The following is a 19,187-nucleotide window of genomic DNA, read 5'->3' as shown; positions in this document are numbered from 1 at the left end:
GCGGGGCTAACCTGGGTGGGCGGGGCTAAACACTGTGGGCGGAGCTATATGGTTAAGTAGGCGGGGCTAATGTGGGTGGACGGGGTTAATCGCTGTGGGCGGAGCTATATGGTTAAGTAGGCGGGGCTAATGTGGGTGGGCGGAGCTATATGGTTAAGTAGGCGGGGCTAATGTGGGTGGGCGGAGCTATATGGTTAAGTAGGCGGGGCTAACCTGGGTGGGCGGGGCTAAACACTGTGGGCGGAGCTATATGGTTAAGTAGGCGGGGCTAATGTGGGTGGGCGGAGCTATATGGTTAAGTAGGCGGGGCTAATGTGGGTGGGCGGAGCTATATGGTTAAGTAGGCGGGGCTAACCTGGGTGGGCGGGGCTAAACACTGTGGGCGGAGCTATATGGTTAAGTAGGCGGGGCTAATGTGGGTGGACGGGGTTAATCGCTGTGGGCGGAGCTATATGGTTAAGTAGGCGGGGCTAATGTGGGTAGGCGGAGCTATATGGTTAAGTAGGCGGGGCTAATGTGGGTGGGCGGAGCTATATGGTTAAGTAGGCGGGGCTAATGTGGGTGTGCGGAGCTGTCTGTTGAAACAGAAGGGGGCGAAACCCAGACAAGTGGGACGGGACGATCGTGTGAATGGGCATTAGCGATTTTAGGTTCCGCGGAGTCAGATTTTCGTTCCGGGCACTACGAATGTTCACGTCCGGGGGGAAACGCGTCACGCAGCGCTTCTCCTCCCCAGGCGGCCTGGAGTGGCGCGCCGCTCGCGGCTGACCTGCGGGGAGCGGGCGGCCTTGCCGGGCGGCCTTGCCGGGCGGGTTTCCCCGCCGCCACCGCCGCTGCCAACTCTAAGCGAGTGAAGGCGACGAGACGAGATGCGAGTGAACGCCAACACGCTGCTCGAGGGCCGCCACGTGGTGCTGGTCCCCTACGAGAGGGAGCACGTGCCGCGGTACGACGCCGTTGCCTTGGCCTGGAGCCCGCGAGTCGAGCGGGGTTGGCAGGCAGCACACGGCGCGGTGGTGAATGCCACGAGTGCTGTACCGTTATGCGTCATGGATAGTCACCCACCACCATTCGTTCGTGAGCCCAGACCACATTTGATTTGTCCATAACACCTGAGGGAACAGATCTTTAGCGGTTCCAATGTACGTGATTCAGTGAATTGTGGTAACCATCTGAAATGAGTGGGTTCTCAAATAATTCACAACCATCCATATAAATCGACAATTTTTGAAATCTGTATATGGTACCAATGTCAGTCTGCCTACCGACGTATTTTGTGGGCAGTCGACCATGAGCTTGAAAGTATTTACTGTTTTATCATATTTATATAATCCTATTTATTTAATTCCCAAGATTTTTTTTTTCCAAAACATTGGTCAGATCCGTCCCTCGGGTGCGGCGAATCTGGGCGACTGCCCCGGGCCCCGCGCTTTGGGGGGCACCGCGCCTCCACGTCACGGTGTCGGATGTAATACTTCCCGTTTCGTTTGAAGGGGCCGGCGGGGGGCCCCACATGCCCTCGACCGACAGCTTTGACTGTTACTAGAACATTGTTTCTCATAGAAAAGCGACTACGATGTCTTTAGTGTCATTGATAATATAATTGGAATCTGAAGATGAAATGCTTCAAGAAAATCATTGTTAGCATATCCCACCCGAGATGGTACCGGACAGGCAATTTTCGAGGGCGCAATCAATAAAAAGACCATTGGGGCACGTGTTGACGGGGCGCGTGTTGACGGGGCACGTGACAGGGCACGTGTTGACGGGGCACGTGACAGGGCACGTGTTGACGGGGCGCGTGTTGACGGGGCACGTGTTGACGGGGCGCGTGACAGGGCACGTGTTGACGGGGCGCGTGTTGACGGGGCACGTGACAGGGCACGTGTTGATGGGGCGCGTGTTGACGGGGCACGTGACGGAGCACGTGTTGAGGGGGCGCGTGTTGACGGGGCGCGTGTTGACGGGGCACGTGACAGGGCACGTGTTGACGGGGCGTGTGTTGACGGGGCACGTGACAGGGCACGTGTTGATGGGGCGCGTGTTGACGGGGCACGTGACGGAGCACGTGTTGAGGGGGCGCGTGTTGACGGGGCACGTGACAGGGCACGTGTTGATGGGGCGCGTGTTGACAGGACGCGATGTCGCCCCCTTTTTTACACCGGAGTGCTGCTGCGATTGGGCCTCGTGTGAGCCTTGATTTGACTTGATTGCCTAATTGAGCCATTATCCATAATTTAAGTAATAGCTTTAGCTGTGGTTTGTGAGATAGTTTGAACACTTTCTATTGTACCCGAATTGCGTCGTGCTTTTTATTCATAATAGCTCCATTTAATTTGAATGCATTGTTTGTAATTGTGTCACCTTTGTGTTCCAGTTTAGCATTAGCTTTCAGATCAATATTGCAAGTGAAATAACTTGCAATATTGAAACGTATTCATTTCATTGCGTTGTGCATAGCTATGTGTTTGCCCTAATTTATTACATGTGCCCTTGTTCATGTGTTGTTTATTTTTTGTCACAAATACCATTGCCATGGTATAATACTTATGCTTGTTTACTCAGGAAATCCTCACCGAGTCTCAAGACTTATTCAGAAGGGGACTGCCAAATTTTCGCTTGGCAATGTTGCTATGTTGTGATACCAATTAGCATATTTTAGCATTGTGTTGTATTTGACCGATGCAGTGTTTTTAAGTTATGGCAGGAACTTGGAGGGAACCAATGGAGAATAGTGAGAAAACATAAGTCCACAGAAAGGTGCCCAAGTCCGGAATCGAACCCAGGCCCTTTTTTGCTGCGAGACACAAGTGCTACCGCTGCGCCATCTGCCGCCCTCTTGTCAATCTTAATCATTATTCTGATGGTGGTTGAATATGTAAACGTTGAAGGAACCGTTAGTCAATCAGGGTTATGGTGGAGCAAAGGTGGCAATCAAATTTCCACTTGTAGTGTTAACACATTTCATAATGTACTCGCTCATCGGCTGTGCAGTGTGAATTGTTACAACAGGAGGGTAAAGGAGCAAGCGTGTCTGTGTGTTCACATGTGCGCCCTGTGTGTGTGTGCAGCTACCACACGTGGATGCAGAGCGCTGAGCTACAGAAACTCACCGCCTCAGAGCCGCTGAGCCTGGAGCAGGAGTTTGCCATGCAGCGCAGCTGGAGGGAGGACCCAGACAGTGCGAACGCATTTACTCACAGCCATACACGCGCGCACATGAGCACACGTACCTGCACGCACACGCACTAATATATGCACTTACATGTGGACAAGGACATGAGATCATTCACATGCCTGCACACACAAAGACAAAGATCACCCGTATCGCCTCTAATAGATTTGTTGGGTCAAGTGCTTTTAGCGAGTACCTATGAACGCTTTGTCTCCCCAATAGCGATGCTTACACACCACACTAGGCACTCATTTGAGGCTGAGTCGACCTAGGGGAGGCCCAAGAACAGTTCAGATAATCATCACTGGTGTTGATCGTGAGCAGGAATTGAACTCAGGTGGCCAAGGTCATGGCAGAGTGCTAACCGCCATACTACCACACCCCAACTCAGACATACAAGTGTAGTGTCGTCATGCGTCTCTTCGCATCTGCTATACATGTAATTGTAGCATTCCCCCGTACACGCACACATGCATGCACACCAACAACAACAACCACCATTCGCCACTAAGTGGCGGTGACGACACCACGACTCTTGTGCCAGGCTATGTGCACGTTGAGGCCACGTGAAGTGTTGAACGCCCGCTGGCAGGAGGTCACGGGGCAGACCCAGGTGCCACGGGTCGACTGACTGAGATGACTGGCTGAAGCACCACCTGTGCCCCCTACTGTGCCAACTTGCTGTGCTTTCGCCATCTTGCGCTCCGCTCATTGTTGTGAGCATCGCTCCTCCGCCCTCCGTTGTTGTTGGAGGGCGACTGCCTCCAACTGCCCAGTAACGTCCTTCACAAGCCTTCTCCACAGAGGCCGATCTTGACACCGCTGGTACCAGTCATCGGGCAAGTCCACTCAGCTCTACATCCTGTACCACATGACTCATCTCCTCTCTAGCCCGTGCCGTGCCCGTTTAGCCCCCTCGATCCGGCCGAACAAAAGCTGTTTCGGCATGCGGTGGCTGGGCATGCGAGCTAAATGACCCAGCCAACGCAGCCTTGCCTGCCCCAGGAGCTCACCGATGGGACTTTGTCCAGATCTTTCAAGGATTTGTGAGCTCGCACAATCCAGCCTTGTTAAACCCAGGATGGATCGTAGGCAGGCCAGCTTAAATGTTTCTAACCGGCGAAGATGTTCTATTTGGGGGAGTCCCCGTTTCGCAAGCGGAGAGAAGGGAGGGAATGGCTGTAGCCGAGAAGACCTGAAGCTTCGTGCGGAGCGACAGACCAGGCAGGTAGCTTCCACGCAGCGTTATGCAACCCATGAAAAGATAATGCCACTCGACTCAATCGGAGTGAGACCTCTGCTGTCAACTGTCAATGAAGCCTACGTGTTAAACTGTCAAGGAAATCGCCAAAGAGGCCAAGTGAAACCCTACTGACAATTATTCTTGAGACTCGGTGAGTCTTTCAATTGGTCCTTCTTTGCAGACTGAAGCTAATGCATTGCCAGCTCAATGCGTGCTTAACTTGGGAAAGAAAGACCAATGCTCGGGCTTCAATAACTCGTAAAAGCCTCAAGGAACTATTGCTTGATATTGTCCATAATACCAAGACTACCAAACACCACGGAGTCAATTGGAGCCAGGGATATTCTGGTACTTATGATGGCAATTGTAACAGTTTCATCTTCTTGGTTCTTTCGGTAAAGTCACGTGACTTTACCGAAAGAACCAAGAAGATGAATCCCTGCAGTCACGAAAGCTTTAAATCGAAATGTAACAGTTTCAGTAACATTGCCTGCAGATAACTGTGCCACAAGGCAGCAAAATAATTGCACCAAAAAATAATAAACTCTGCAAGGAACTAAAGAAGTTTGTGGTTTTATTGGTCGAAGTTAAGGACTTATTTATTTTATTGCAAGCAACGATTCACCAGCAGGCTCGGGACACTCTAAAGAGTCATTGACCCGACGCCTAAAATTAAATAACCGCAGATTCGAAATGGTACCTGGTACGGCCTTGAAAACTGCCCTCCTCTCTCCCGTTGCCACATTCCATTGTGTGCCACCCTCCCGGAGGGACCCTTACGATTGACGGCGTGTTTGTGTTGGCAGAGTGCACGTTCATTGTACTGGAGCGGGCGGCTTGGGATCGCGAGCCATGCTCGGAGGAGACCTGCATGGCCGGTGATGTTAACCTCTTCCTGACCGACCCCGGTGACCACTCGTTGGCCGAAGTAGAGATCATGATTGCCGGTGTGTTCTCCGACTGGGACCCACACTAGATCATCCCAGGCCAACAACTCTGCCCTTGCAGCATTTTGCCAAAATGTCTTTAGCTGATGCATGGCCATTTATCATAAGTTCAGCGCCTGGTCTGGGTCAACCCGGCCCATCACGTGTTTAATTTGTTGTCCATCCCCCATACCTCCAGTTAGGACGGTTGGCTACGTATGGTGCGAAAGAAGTTCAACATCCATAATCTCTAGAAGGTTGATAAAATGAGAACCATTTTGTTGCAAGGCAACAGTGGTCAGCCTATATAAAGACTGGCCCTGTTATGGGAATGGGGAATTTTCTCCCCAAGCTCAAATTTGACTGTTTATGAAGAATGCCACGGTTACTTTTGTCAATAAGAACTTTAATTGCTTTATCTTGCGTTATATTTTCCCTCTACAGTTCTCCCATTCAGTGATAAGTAATATTTTAACAGTCAATGCTTAACTGTCAGTTTCCCAAGTCTCCATGAAAAAGGGTTACTGTGTCTCGGTAGCTTGTCATTACATTTTACGCAGACAAGGAGGATTGAAGCAACGTGTGATAAGATTTCAACCCAAATGGGAGAAATGTTTGGCACACAGATATCATACATATCTGCTTTTGTTAATATTATACACATTTCAAGGATCTGCTCAAGTCCAGTCCTGTCCAATCCTGTCGAATGTTAATTTTAGGACACAGTATTCTTTGACCTGCACAAGCCTAGTTTTTACAGACGTGTACTGTTCACTCAGTTCTCAACCCCCTTGCAATGCTTTGCGATCCGCTTATGAGGCATTTTTTGAGACAACCTCACAAATCCTCCCCTTTATGCATTATTAAATTAAGTGGCGTTTCTTCCATTCTATTACAAATCTCTCAACGTGATACACGACACTGTCATTTGACTTTCATATCCAGTGTCACCGTAAAAATGGCCTGACACCAGTCTGCCACATAAATCAGACACGGATTAAAAAGCACTGGAATTGACTGCCAACCCTGTGGTCCAGGACCTCCTGATCCAGTGCTGACAGTTCTGCATCTAATTTATAAGGCAGCCTGTTTTATTTTCCAAAAAATGCCTACCTAATCCACAAAAAGCATTGCACCAGATTTAAATTCACTTTTTATGTAATCCTTGCTGCATAATGGAGAATAAATATGTTATCTCGCCTTCCAAGGCTGACTTGAAGGCAGACGGTGCAATGCTTCATGCTAAGTGCATTTCTGTGCCACAGTCGGCGAATGCTTTTAACCACTCGTGACATAAAAACATTCCACTGGAAGCCAGATTGTTTTTGCAATTTACTTAATGCACACCCACCATGTATGCCACGCAAGTACGTTTTAGCATTTCATAAATGTACAAAAGCATTTGCCATTGGTTGTTTTACCAACACATTATGCTTTGGATATGAACCAGTTTGTGGATGTTCTTTCAATGCTGTCAATTATCATTTCTTGGAAATTGTTTCCATTTGTATCTCACCTACAGTGATTAAATCTGTCCTACATGTTAGTAAATAATAATGTACAGCTCTTTGTCAATCCACTGCTGAATTAACCCCATCCCCACACTTTGCCCATTGTGGGGGATTTTTGGCCATACTTTAAATTTATTGATCGATATGGGTTAGTGATGCAGGGGCCACAAGCAAGTTGAGTTATCACTCTCTATCAATGTTAGCAAGTGGCAATGTGGTCAGACTTACAATTGGAAGGTCGTGAGTTAAAATATTTGTTGGGAATCCATCCTACAATCTCTCAAAGGTCAGTAAAACATGTACTATTTTTGGGGGGAAGTCAATAGTGGACATGCCATGGACAGACTTGCCCTTTCCATGGGAATGTGGAATTGCCACTACTGGCTCAGAGCTGCCAAGGTATATTTTCACTACCCTCTTGTTGGTTTTAGCAGAAAGACACTCGGTGTGTCTGAATAGTACATAGCCTAATATGAAGTGCCAAGCTCGTTTATAAATCCACGTTTTTTATTTTTTATTGCCATCATGATGGTGGAAATTCCACATTCCTGTGGCAGAGACTAGTTTATAGGGAAACCACTTGACTTCCCACAAAGTGTCACAACATGTATCCACCATAGAGGGATGATGGGCTAAGTTTACCCCTTAGAGGAAATCTGTGGATGCTAATTGACTGTCCATGCTTGCCTATAATTTACAGAGCCAACTTGCAGAGGAAAAGGCCTGGGAAGGGAGGCAACACTTATTATGATGCAATATGGCAAGTATATTATATTGGATTATTAAATGTTATACTATTACATTTCAAGAATCTCATTAAGTTAGAAAAAAACAAAGATAGGCATTAATATTTAATGCCATTTAACAACCGCTCATAAAATACCTTGATAATGAGCCTTTGCCCTATCCTTGACGTGCAATTAAAATTTATCATAACAATTACCTAGGAAGTTTGGGTAGTTATATGCTGGCTTAGCAAGCAGTGGAAACCCGCGTGATGTAAATGTAAAAGCTTGCTTTTTTAACTTTGTCTAAAATTGTGATTCATTAATTCATTGGAAGAGTTAGCTTAAATGTGACCCTACGACTATTAACCAGAATTACAAGGTGCTACCAAATGTTGCCAATTGTATATATGAATATAGACATATTATATGCATTTTGTGCTTCCACACATTTCTAGTAGCTTCGCTTTATGAACAATGTGATTGATACTCTTTTTAAGATCACTAACAATGTGTAATTAAAATGTGGAACGCCATAAAACCTAACAACAATAACGTCTAATTAAAAGTAGCTTCATGAGTTTTCTTGCTTAAAAGTGTCACACCAAGATTAATTTAAATTCCATTCTAGATTTTTTTTTCTAATGTGTCATTTTTGTATTTAATATCAGGTTTGCAGAATTTGGGGATAAAAACCTGCCAAGCCAAAATAGGAATGGACAATGTGGTCAGCATATCCATGTTTAAAAAGATGAATTTCAAGGAGGTAAGGTGTGAATTGGTTTACATCAGACACTCTACTTTGACAAAGATAAACAGGAGAAATTGTTGAATTCAAGTGATTTGTTCGAAGATAGTGGTTTGTGATTCAATGCTACTTGACTTGAAGTGGAAAAACACACTTGTAAGTACAACTCGTCAACCAGGTTTGTGATTCAACTTGGTGGCTCTTTGCTCAAATGACCATTGGAGTATTTTGAATTGCAACCCTGAGCCAGTGGTGGGAAATTCCACATTCCCATGACAGGCACCACTATTTAAGACACGAATGAAGATAAGCACTGCCCTACTGTGTTTTACTTATGCATGGATGGCAGAGAAGACAGCATTCTAGACTACAAGGCCTGCAAGGAAGAAAGAGTGATCTTCCACTGAGCAAAGGGTTGCTATAGAGTGCCTCAATTGCTGCAGTAGAATGTTTTGAGGAGGATACAGTGAAATGAGAGGGGAGAGAGGTAGGCAGGGATATGTCCGTGGAGGGTCTTTATGAAATACGACTTTTGTTGGTTGAGTAGGGAGACACTTAAGACTTGTCTCGTACAATATCCCCAGAGAGTGATTATATGTATCATTGTATGAACCTCCAATAGTTAATGAACTAAACAGACCATTGCACAGTGTTTGAATGCATAGCCTCTCAACTGAGCTAAGCATCTGCTACAGTATGTTACATTTTGTGACTGCATGATAAAACATCCTACAAATATAACTGGTAATGATGGTGGTGATGATTATGATGATATACTGGCCTCACTTCCACACAGGTATCCAGGAGCAATGTCTTTCAGGAGGTCACGTTACAGCTGTCGATGGATGCCGATAGCTCCGCATGGCTCACGGAACAGACGGCACATGTCGTACAGAGAGACTATACTCACCCAGCATGCTGCCAAGATTGACATTGTGTGGTTTCCTCATTCCTTCTCTTTAAGTAGCCAGTTTTGATTACATAATCACATCTCCGATTGCCACGGTTGGCTACGTATGGTACAAAAGAAGTTCAACATAACGAAGCTCATTCCAACTCTTTCCACAAGATTGTCAAGGTTATCCCCCCCCCCCCCGGCCCCAACAGACAACATAATAACTGGAAACTGCTGTTGGAATCCTGATTACACTGCCTCCATGGGGGAAAATGCCATCGTGTGTCATCCTGGAATAAAATCCACCTTCCATCTGCTACAGCACATGGTTGATATTTTAAAATGCCTCGTAATCGCAATATTTCACGAGGTTTTGAGTGGTTTGATAAAATGTTGCCCCACGTGGAAGAATAACTGTGCTCTTTGGTTCTTTCGGTAAAGTCACGTAGGTATAAAAATAATAGATCACGACCTTTCGATTGCAACACACCGATTATGATTGCGTCGTGTTGCGATCGAAACGTCGTGATCTATGATTTTTCTACCTGCGTGACTTTACCGAAAGAACCCAATAGTATGGATTCCTGCAGTCACGAAAGCTTCAAATCAAGACGGAAGAATAACTGTATTTGTTTTTTATATACACAGAATTCCTCGTGTTAAGTTGCGGTGTAAACAATGCTTCCCAACATTAAAGTCCAGAGTGAAGACCTCCGCGTACGACTAACTTAACGTGTCCTCATTCGTTCGTTTACCATGTTGCTGCTTCATTGTAATATTAACCCTGAATACACCACCCAAAAAAGAAGCCCCTCCCATATTTGCACATCTTTAGATGCACTCATAGATGTTTTTAGTTAAAATGTTATATAATTATGCATATTCCGACAGTAACCAATTATCTATCTTATTTAATAATACACGAAGATAATATAAAAAAAAAACACCAAACAATCCTTATTCAATGAATCCTGTCTGCACAAGTACTTGTGGTGAACATGCAAACAAAAGAAATGCTCTGATAACATATGAATTGACTTTGAAACTGATTGGTCCACACCAGAGACGGCTTTATTTTGAGCCTGTTCACCTTGGGTTGCGACAGGGATGCCCTCTGGATCCCACATTATTTAACATCCATTTCGACCACGTACGTGAAGCTTTCGATGACTACCGGAGGAATTTAAATCTGATACAGATACAATGGGAGGCTGATCCGATGCCCGAGTGGGGTCAAGGTATGGCTCCCTGTTGGTCAACCACGTTATCTATACCGATGATCTGGTGATTGCTGCTCACTCAAGAGTTGGAGGTGCTACTGCTGAACCTGTAGCGTGCCATGAAGAGGTGCGCTTAAACATCAGCCCCACCAAAACAAACCACCAGCCTGTGTATTTTGTGCCATCAGACACTCCACCCGCAACAACTCTCAATTGGTGATGGGGCAGTTGTGGAGAGCGAGTTTCCCATGCCTGGGCAGTGTGCTCATGACCGGCAGACCTCACTCCGAATCAGTTGAGCGGCATATTTTCATTGGCTGCGCAATGCTATGTGGAAGCTACCTGGTCTGTCGCTTCACACGGAGTTTCAGGTCTTCTCAGCCACGGTCATGACCCCCCTAATTAAACATTTGCTGGTTAGAAACATTTAGACTGGCCTGCCTACGATCTATCCTGTGTTTAAAAAGGCTGAATTTTGTGAGGAGCTCACAAATCCTTGAAAGATCTGGGCAAAGTCCCATCGGTGAGCTCCGGCAGGCAAGGCTGCGTTGGCTGGGTCATGTCGCCTGCGTGCCTAGCCACCGCATGCCTCAACAGCTTTTGTTCGGCCAGATAGAGGGGGCTAAACGGGCGTGGCACGGGCTAGAGAAGAGATGGAGTGATGTGGTACAAAAGGATGTGGAGCTGAGTGGACTTTCCGATGACTGGTACCAGCGGCGTCAAGGTCGGCCCTTGTGGAGGAGGCTCGTGAAGGATGCTACTCGGCAGTTGGAGGAAGTCGCCCTCCAACAACGAGGGCAGAGGAGCGACGCTCACAACAATGAGCGGAGCGCCGGGTGGCTAAGGTGGTGCATCATTCAGTCAGTCGACCCATGGCACCTTGGTCTTTCCCGTGGGCGTTCGACACTCCACGTGGCCTTAACGTGCACATAGCCTGGCACAAGCGCCATGGTGATGTCACCGCCACTTAGTGGCGAATGGCGACTGTTATGTGTTTTGTCTGTGTCAGGAGCGGTAATGTAGCAGTTAGTTACTAACCTGGTGACCCGAGTTCGATTCCCCCTCGCCCAAACCCAGCGACAATTATCTAAACCGAGGTCGCCTCCCCGAGGTCGACTCGGCCTAAAAAAGTACCTGGTGTGTATAAACCTCGCCACGAGGGAGACAAAGGCGGTGAGGCGTGCTGCTGGCCACCCACCCTCTTATGTGCCGTGCCGGCCTTCATTAGGTGCTACTCGCTAATATCACTTAGGGGGCCGTCCATAAATTACGTCACGCGATTTTGGCCGATTTTGACCCCCCCTCCCCCCCTGGTCACACGGCGTCACAAAGAGTCAGACCCCCCTCGAATATGACGTCACAAAGCTCTGCCCCCCCACCCGCCAAACCATATTTCCATTTTAAAAATAAAACTTGCTTCAAATCACTTTAAACTATTGTCATTGTAGTGCGTATTTAATTTGGCGCTGCACTCTGACAAATGTCTGACCCCCCTCCCCCCATAGGTGCGTGACGTCATTTATGGACGGCCCCTTGCCCCAACAGTCTGTTAAGGCTACATGGGGGATCTTTGTGTCAAAGTGAGTGTGCATGAACAGTTGACGATTATCCCCGAGGACCTAAGTCGACTTCGCCTCAAATGCGCACCTGGTGCAGTGTGTAAACAAAGCCACTGGGGAGACAAAGGCGGCTGGGCGTGGTGCTGGCCACTCACCCCCTTGTGTGCCGTTCCGGCCTTCAGATGTGCTGCTCACTAACAGCACTTTCCCCAACAGTCTGTTAAGGCTATACGGGGGGTCTTTGTGTGCGTGTGAAATTATAACAGTTTACTGATAAATAGCACTCTGCTCATCATAAAAGCCTCGCGGAAGTTCCACGGGTTTCTGCTAGTCAAATGTTAATGTACATTAGCGGAGATGATGCACGTAACAGTCATTGTATCATTAAAATGTAAATCGTAGCTTGCATTTTGCCAAAGTGGGTCGCTTGTAAATTACACTTAGTTTTCTGATGAGCGGACCACCGAACACCTCTGATTAGCACGCTTGGCTAAGTGCGGTGTGAAAGAAGTTAAACATACGTACAGCTAGTGTCCGTGCAAACATCCCAAAAATCATACATTTAAACATGGCAATGGACAGAGAAGTTGAACGTCACTGTCATCTGACAGGGCATGCAATGACCTCATCCCACCCGGCAAAGGCTGCACTAATAAATCACATCCTGCACCTTTCACGATGAACAAGTCATATGAACCAAATGGGGTGATAGGTGAGACATCGAGCAGTGGGATGAACACACCCATTCGACGCACAGCTGACTGGTATGTGTTCATTACATGGAATTTCGAGAGTGGTTCATGCCACCCGGGAAATACGTCATTAAAAATGTCTGCTTTGTGACAGAGATTACCTTTCGGAAATTTACAGAATCAAATATTCTTGGGTCTTTCGGTAAAGTCACGTAGCTAGGTTGAAAGAAAATAACAAAGAACTACGACGTCTCAATCGCAACACAAGCGGTCGTCTTCAGGAAAAGCGGGGTTAGCTTCCAAGGCAAACTGTTTACAAGGGTTTGAAATGGGCGTAGCCCAAATGTCATCAGCCGACGGTGGTTGGTTTTCCACCAATAAAAGGGCTGCCAGGTGAAAATGTGCATGTTAAAGAGCTATCACCCCAACCATTGGGAAAGAACCATCTGAGGACCCAATCAAAACCATCACCCTTGCCATACAGACAGAGTGTCCCAACTGAGCCATCTGGTCTCTTTTCGATTAAAACATCCAAGAATGGTAAGTTGCCATCCTTTTCCACCTCCATGGTGAATTTGATGGCTGGGTGTATGGAATTGATGTGGTTGAGGAATTGGTTCAGAGCTGGTCGGCCATGTGGCCACATGGCTCACCAGGAATTGGTTCAGAGCTGGTCGGCCATGTGGCTCACCAGGAATTTGTTCAGAGCTGAGGACCCAATCATCTGAGGACCCAGTCAAAACCATCACATTGCCATACATAGCAGGGGTCACTAAAAATAATTCCAAAATCATAAGCAAACACAAGATCCAGGTTCGATTTAACACAGTACATAAAATTCGTGATCTGGTCCCATCTGTGAAGGATGTGATCCCTGACATGCAATACCCCGGCATCTACAAACTAAGCTGTGTCTGCGGCAGTAGTTACATTTGGGAAACTAAGCGACATGTCTCGGACCGTGTTCGTGAACATAAGGCAGATCTGAAACTCGGTAGGACCAATACCTCGGCCGTGGCTGATCATTGTTTTAATGCGGTGGGCTCACACGAAATTGATTTCTCTAAGACGAAGGTGCTTTGCAAGCCCACTGGCTATCAACAAAGATTATTTCATGAAGCCATCCATATATACAGACACAATTACAACCGTGAAGATGGGTACAAACTGAGCAATCATTGGAAGGACGTTATCAACCAGTTTGTCATAATTGGCTGTGATGTTCCCATCCTACCACCTTCCGATGTTAGTTGTGCTTTACGCCCATTTCAAACATGCGCTTTCACAGGGTTCACACGAGCGCAGTCACTTTGCGCGCCGACCCCTTGGTTGCGGCTCTGCGATCTCCCATTAACAAGCCAATTTTCACCTGGCAGCCCACTCCACCAATACCCACACCACCAACACCCCACACCATCAATACCCACACCACCAATACCCACCCCACCAACACCCAACACCACCAATACCCCACGCCACCAGCCCCTACAACCACCAATACCCACAACCACCAATACCCAACACCACCAATACACACACCAGCCCAAACCGTGTCAGGGTGAGTGGGCGGCGCCTAAACAGAAAAGGCGGAGCCTGAAGAAGAGGAGAAGGAGTGGGTAGGGTCTAGAGATGTAGGGGCGGGGCTTTAACAGAAGAAGAGTAGTGGGTAGGGTCTAGAGATGTAGGGGCGGGGCCTTAGCGGCAGTGGGTGTGGCCTGGTGAATGAGAGGCGGGGCTAATGAGTAAGCGGCGGGGTTTATAGAGGAAAACAGGCGGGGCTTGGAGGTTTAACTTCCCTCCAGATTGCAGGTTGTTAAACACGACACGCAGCACATTTTGCTGCAGTCAGTGCCAGACAAACTCGTGCCATTGGTCGCTCTCCACCCAACCTCGCATCTACAGGTTCGTATTTCTGACATGTGTCGATCATGCCCAGACAACGTATATAACATCACATACTCATCAATTATTTGGAAAGCACTTCCCATGCACTGCGCCATATCACCAAAATGGTGTTTGAGAGCATTACTCAGTAAAGGAAGTGATTGCAGACAAAAAATAAGATTTTTAAAAACAAGCTTAGCCACGTTCTACGTAATTGTGTGTCGTCATTGGTCATTGTCAATGTACGTGCATTTCACCGCATTCACGAGCCATTTGTGATTTAATAAAACCCGAAGTCTCCAGATATTCGCAGGATATCTCTGATTGCGATTGTTGAACCAATAGCCGAGGCACGCAGGACGCATGCAATGCACTGACAGCTGCAGTGTTGAAACCCGTGTCATGCTGGCCAGTGGCTATGCTGACACGCACGTTGTGGGTGTTGTGTTTGGCTCGTGGTGTGGACGCCGATTGATGGACTTTGCCTCCTCGTGGTCTCAGGGCACAAGCGGCCAGTGTCCACTGGGCCCCCCCCCCCCCCCCCCCCCCCCCCCCCCCCCCCCCCCCAGTGTCCACTGGCCACTCCACGTGGAGCCCATTGCATCCTTGCAGATCGTCGCTTTGCCACCGCGGTTGGCTTCAAGCACCGTGCCTTGTCAGAGAGAAAGCTGCCCAAGGTGAGTTCGAGAGGCGCTGGGATGATAGATACACTCGCCGTGGGGAATGTGCTCTAGGTGTGCATGTTGCTACTCTCACAGGTAGCTGGGTCAATGCGAAATTGAACCCGTTGCGCACCAAATACACGGTGCATCGTGAACTTAACGCGTTTGGCATTATTAACGTGATTCATCGGTTATGTTTGAACGTGTTTCTACAACGGCAGTGGCTTTCAGAGTATTTACTTAGACATGGAGGAATCCAACGAGCGATGACGATCTTTGTCACAGATGTCCAGAAGGGGCGGCTCGGCAAGTCTGCGTCGCGCTGTTGAATATCCCAACACATTTATAGTTTTCATTTGCTCCTTGGATATCTTTATAATGTGATGGAACCGCTCCAATTGAGCAAACAGACTTACTAGTTACAATACAAACCGAACAAAGCTTCCGTGCAAATCATCAGCATATTCTACCAGTGTAACACAAGATTCTACTTTGCCTACTTTGCTTGTGTTTATACGGCATTGATAGACTTGACAAATTGACGATGTATTATGATTGGATATTGAGGACCTGCTACAATTTACCCGTCCTCAATACAAATGAACATATAATTTGTATTCATTGATCGCCTTCAACGCAAGGCGCTTGACACAGCTTACAAAGCGGCGTCACAACTCTCGCAGACGGCAGGGACGGAGTCACAGCGATGGAGGGATGAGTGACAGCTGTCGAGGCGACCTCGGGATCACGAAGGGGTCGGGGAGGGGCAGGAGGAGTGGAGGGGCGAGGAGGATGATGGGCAAGAGGGAAAGCCGCGAGTTCTTGTTCACGTGCGGACCAAGTGACACTTTGTACACGACTTAGTCGATACTGATGAATGCATGTCCCCATTGATAGAGGCCGTTTAAAGGCCTCTCGAAGTTGAACGATGCTTTGATTAATATCGAGGCTTAAGCTCACGGTAGCCACGAGTGGCCGCTACATTCACAATACTGTAGAGCGAACGTACAGGCCCTTTGTCAATCCTCTGCTGGATGAAGAACTCCCCCGTGCCGTGTCGGTCATGGGTGTTGTGTTTTTGACCATACCCCACCAACGTGGGGACTGCAGGTTATGTGGGGGGTGGAGGGGGGATCAAGAACCACTCTGGCCACTAATGTTATCCGTGGCCGCGAATCAAGATCGAGTCACCACCCTGAATCACGACAATTCACAGAATCACCAGGGTGGCGAATCATTACGCCTCAAGTTTAAACCCTTGGATAATATGTGCGGAGCAAACAGGACCGGGTTGGTTACCAGTGGCGTAATTGTTATTGCGCTCACGTAATGCATTCCAGCTTTGTCATCACAAGAGCTGTCTTCTGCCTTGTGCTGTTTGCGTTGCCAGCGCACTCCCACGTGCACACCAAGGGTGGCTCTGTCGTTTGAGTCTCTCACTTCACTTCATTCCCACACCGAGCACGGAACGGCCTCGTGACCTCAGTAGGACTTTGGAATCGTTTGCGCTCTGGATCAGGTGCACAGTCCGGATCAGATTAGCTTTACACGGATAAATAAAAAAAATATTCTCCACGTGAAAGCCAGCGAGAGCCAACTAAGGTAGTGTCCCTTTAGCCATAGAGACACGAACAACCAAACGAAAGAAACGTGTGGATATGGCATATTTCTGGTTGGAATAAAAACAATCCTTTAAAAATGGAAGACTTTCTTAATTGAACGATTGAAACATATTTAGTTGTACATATGATGCAGGAACATTTTAAATCACTTCATAAGGCTCTACACGTCGTAACACCTTGACAGGAGATGGCCCATATACTTCACTTGCAACCAAAAAATCACAAGTTCAATTTCTGGTCGGAGAACTATTCAGCCCATAAGTGTTCAATATAAAATTCTTACTGATGGAAAGTCAACAACGGTTATTCAATTTCGATTTAAAGCTTTCGTGACTGCAGGGATTCATCTTCTTGGTTATTTCGGTAAAGTCACGTAGAAGGGAAGTAATAAAATGATACAAATGAAACATAATAAAATAACTCTCACGACGTTTCGGCCACAACGCAGGCAGCCGTCCTCAGGTGAAGAACATGTCTGTCGATAAGACAGAGTCTGAATGACACGTCCTAGGCTTGGAGCGTCTATTTAAGCTGGGAGGGAGGAGGAAGAGCGCCTTGACAAAATAATTTGCATCTGAAGAGGAAATTAGCATAATTCCTAGGACGTGTCATTCAGACTCTGTCTTATCGACAGACATGTTCTTCACCTGAGGACGGCTGCTTGCGTTGTGGCCGAAACGTCGTGAGAATTATTTTATTATGTTTTATTTTAATTATTTTATTACTTCCCTTCTACGTGACTTTACCGAAAGAACCAAGAAGATGAACGGTTATTCAATGGAGACACTGAACCCTTTGGCAGGAATCGCGTTCCAATAGGGATGAGCAGTACAGAACTGCTGAATGAGCTGGAGACACAGCCAGAAATTAAACTTGTCCACTCCGTGAAACTGTCTCGATGGCAGTCACATCGATCTCTTGGCTGCCCAGCCACCTATGAGAGCACAACAAGACAAATATCCCCCTCATAGCCTCTAACAGACTGTTGGTGTGAGCGCTGTTAGCGAGCACCTATGAAGGCTGGTAGGCACACGAAGGGGTGGGTGGCCAGCACCACGCGTAGCGGCCTTTGTCTCCCCAATGGTGATGTTTACACACCGCACCAAGTACTCCATTTCATGCTGAGTCGACCTAGGGGAAGTCAAGGACCAGTTCAGATTATCGTCACTGCAGTTGATCATGAGCGGGAATCGAACTCGGGAGATCGGGTTCGTAGCGCAGCATGCTAACAGTTGCACTACTGATGGGACATGCACAAGCGCAAATACAAGGGGCCTGTTTTATTAAGGCCATTTCTGTAGCAAGCAAGGACTTCTAAAGATAGCCTGCTCAGCGCCTGCATGGGCGAGATAACAGAAGGAGAGCACATAGCAAAACATTGTGCACATTGCCCCATATTATGACTCCTATGTTGGGTGTAACATTTGAGACTCGCAGATCCTATGGGTAATATCACGGCCTCATTTCCAAGGTTCACTGCTTCGGTCTCAACCTCCTTCTGATATGCACTGCCACATTGTTGACTGCTTGTAAATGTTAATGGTTCTCAAAGTGTTATTATGTATAGGAAGGGTAGGCCATCATTACCAAATTCATAATCTGCGACGTGTAATGCATTCCCGTATAAAGTATCCTGAAGTGAAATAAATGGCTATGGCTTTAGCAAGGGCACAAGGATAATAAAGGTGAATCATTTTCATGGCACAGTTTAGCCAATCTTTCTCTGTATACTTTGGGTTATATGCAAGTGTGGTATGCACATAAGGTGTATTTAAAAAGTATTCAAGATGGGGCCACTTAATTATTAACACTAATGGCACCATTACTAACCCTTTCGTTCAATAATTCAATTCAGTAAATATAAAGCAGAGTGCTGATAATAGAGAACTCATTAAATTTTCATTGAAATAAAAAAAATATACCCAATACAAGTCCACTATATTTCCCAATGTATATTTGCTCTTAGCTCTCCTTTGCAAACAGGATGTTCATCTCAGAAGCTTTTCCTCACTGAATAAAAGGGGCAAAGAACTGCGTGTAAGCAGAGATGTCCAATTTTGAGCTATTAGCATGAAGAAGAAAAACAATCTTTCCAGTTTTTCCCCTGCATTTTTGAGCGGGCTACATTTGCCCACAGGGGCAGACATATTGTACACTTGGATTAATCGGACAGCCATAAGCACACCCCTGCTGAACTTTAGTAATATACCAAAGAGACCAGAGGTTGAAGACATTTGATGCAAGCAGGAGACTCGATGGCTGAACCCCCTGGTATGTACGCCGGCCGCCAGCCAGTAACAGCGTGCTGCATCCAGGACAGTGCGG

General features: G+C 47.1%; 2 protein-coding genes across 2 annotated transcripts in view; both read left to right on the top strand.

The window, feature by feature from the left end:
- The first annotated feature begins 639 nt into the window (after positions 1–639).
- On the top strand, positions 640–9,933 carry NAT9 (N-acetyltransferase 9 (putative)). Its single transcript, XM_061559444.1, has 6 exons — positions 640–946; positions 3,072–3,181; positions 5,225–5,365; positions 7,556–7,615; positions 8,252–8,346; positions 9,125–9,933. The coding sequence occupies exons 1-6, from the start codon at positions 870–872 to the stop codon at positions 9,257–9,259; spliced, it is 618 nt and encodes a 205-aa protein (XP_061415428.1). The 5' UTR covers positions 640–869; the 3' UTR covers positions 9,260–9,933.
- Positions 9,934–15,132: 5,199 nt separating this feature from the next.
- The window catches only part of LOC133347289 (probable flavin-containing monoamine oxidase A), a 44,567-nt gene continuing 40,512 nt past the window's right edge, over positions 15,133–19,187 (top strand). Inside the window, exon 1 of the mRNA XM_061559430.1 lies at positions 15,133–15,255. The gene's annotated coding sequence lies outside the window, so the exon portion shown is untranslated. The remainder of the gene's footprint in view (positions 15,256–19,187) is intronic.

This window comes from Lethenteron reissneri, chromosome 3 (assembly GCF_015708825.2).
Source record: "Lethenteron reissneri isolate LAM-NWPU_2019-01 chromosome 3, ASM1570882v1, whole genome shotgun sequence".
Lineage (NCBI taxonomy): Eukaryota > Metazoa > Chordata > Hyperoartia > Petromyzontiformes > Petromyzontidae > Lethenteron > Lethenteron reissneri.
The sequence above is the reverse complement of the archived record's forward strand: the minus strand, read 5'-3'. Positions and strand labels throughout refer to the sequence as shown.

What these genes read in the sequence shown, in the direction of transcription:
- NAT9 (XM_061559444.1), top strand. Translation starts at nt 870, where the DNA reads ATGCGAGTGAACGCCAACACGCTGCTCGAGGGCCGCCACGTGGTGCTG. An exon ending in CTGGAGGGAGGACCCAGACA is followed by an intron (nt 3,182 to 5,224) that starts GTGCGAACGCAT and finishes TTGTGTTGGCAG; the next exon opens with AGTGCACGTTCATTGTACTG. An exon ending in AGTAGAGATCATGATTGCCG is followed by an intron (nt 5,366 to 7,555) that starts GTGTGTTCTCCG and finishes TATAATTTACAG; the next exon opens with AGCCAACTTGCAGAGGAAAA.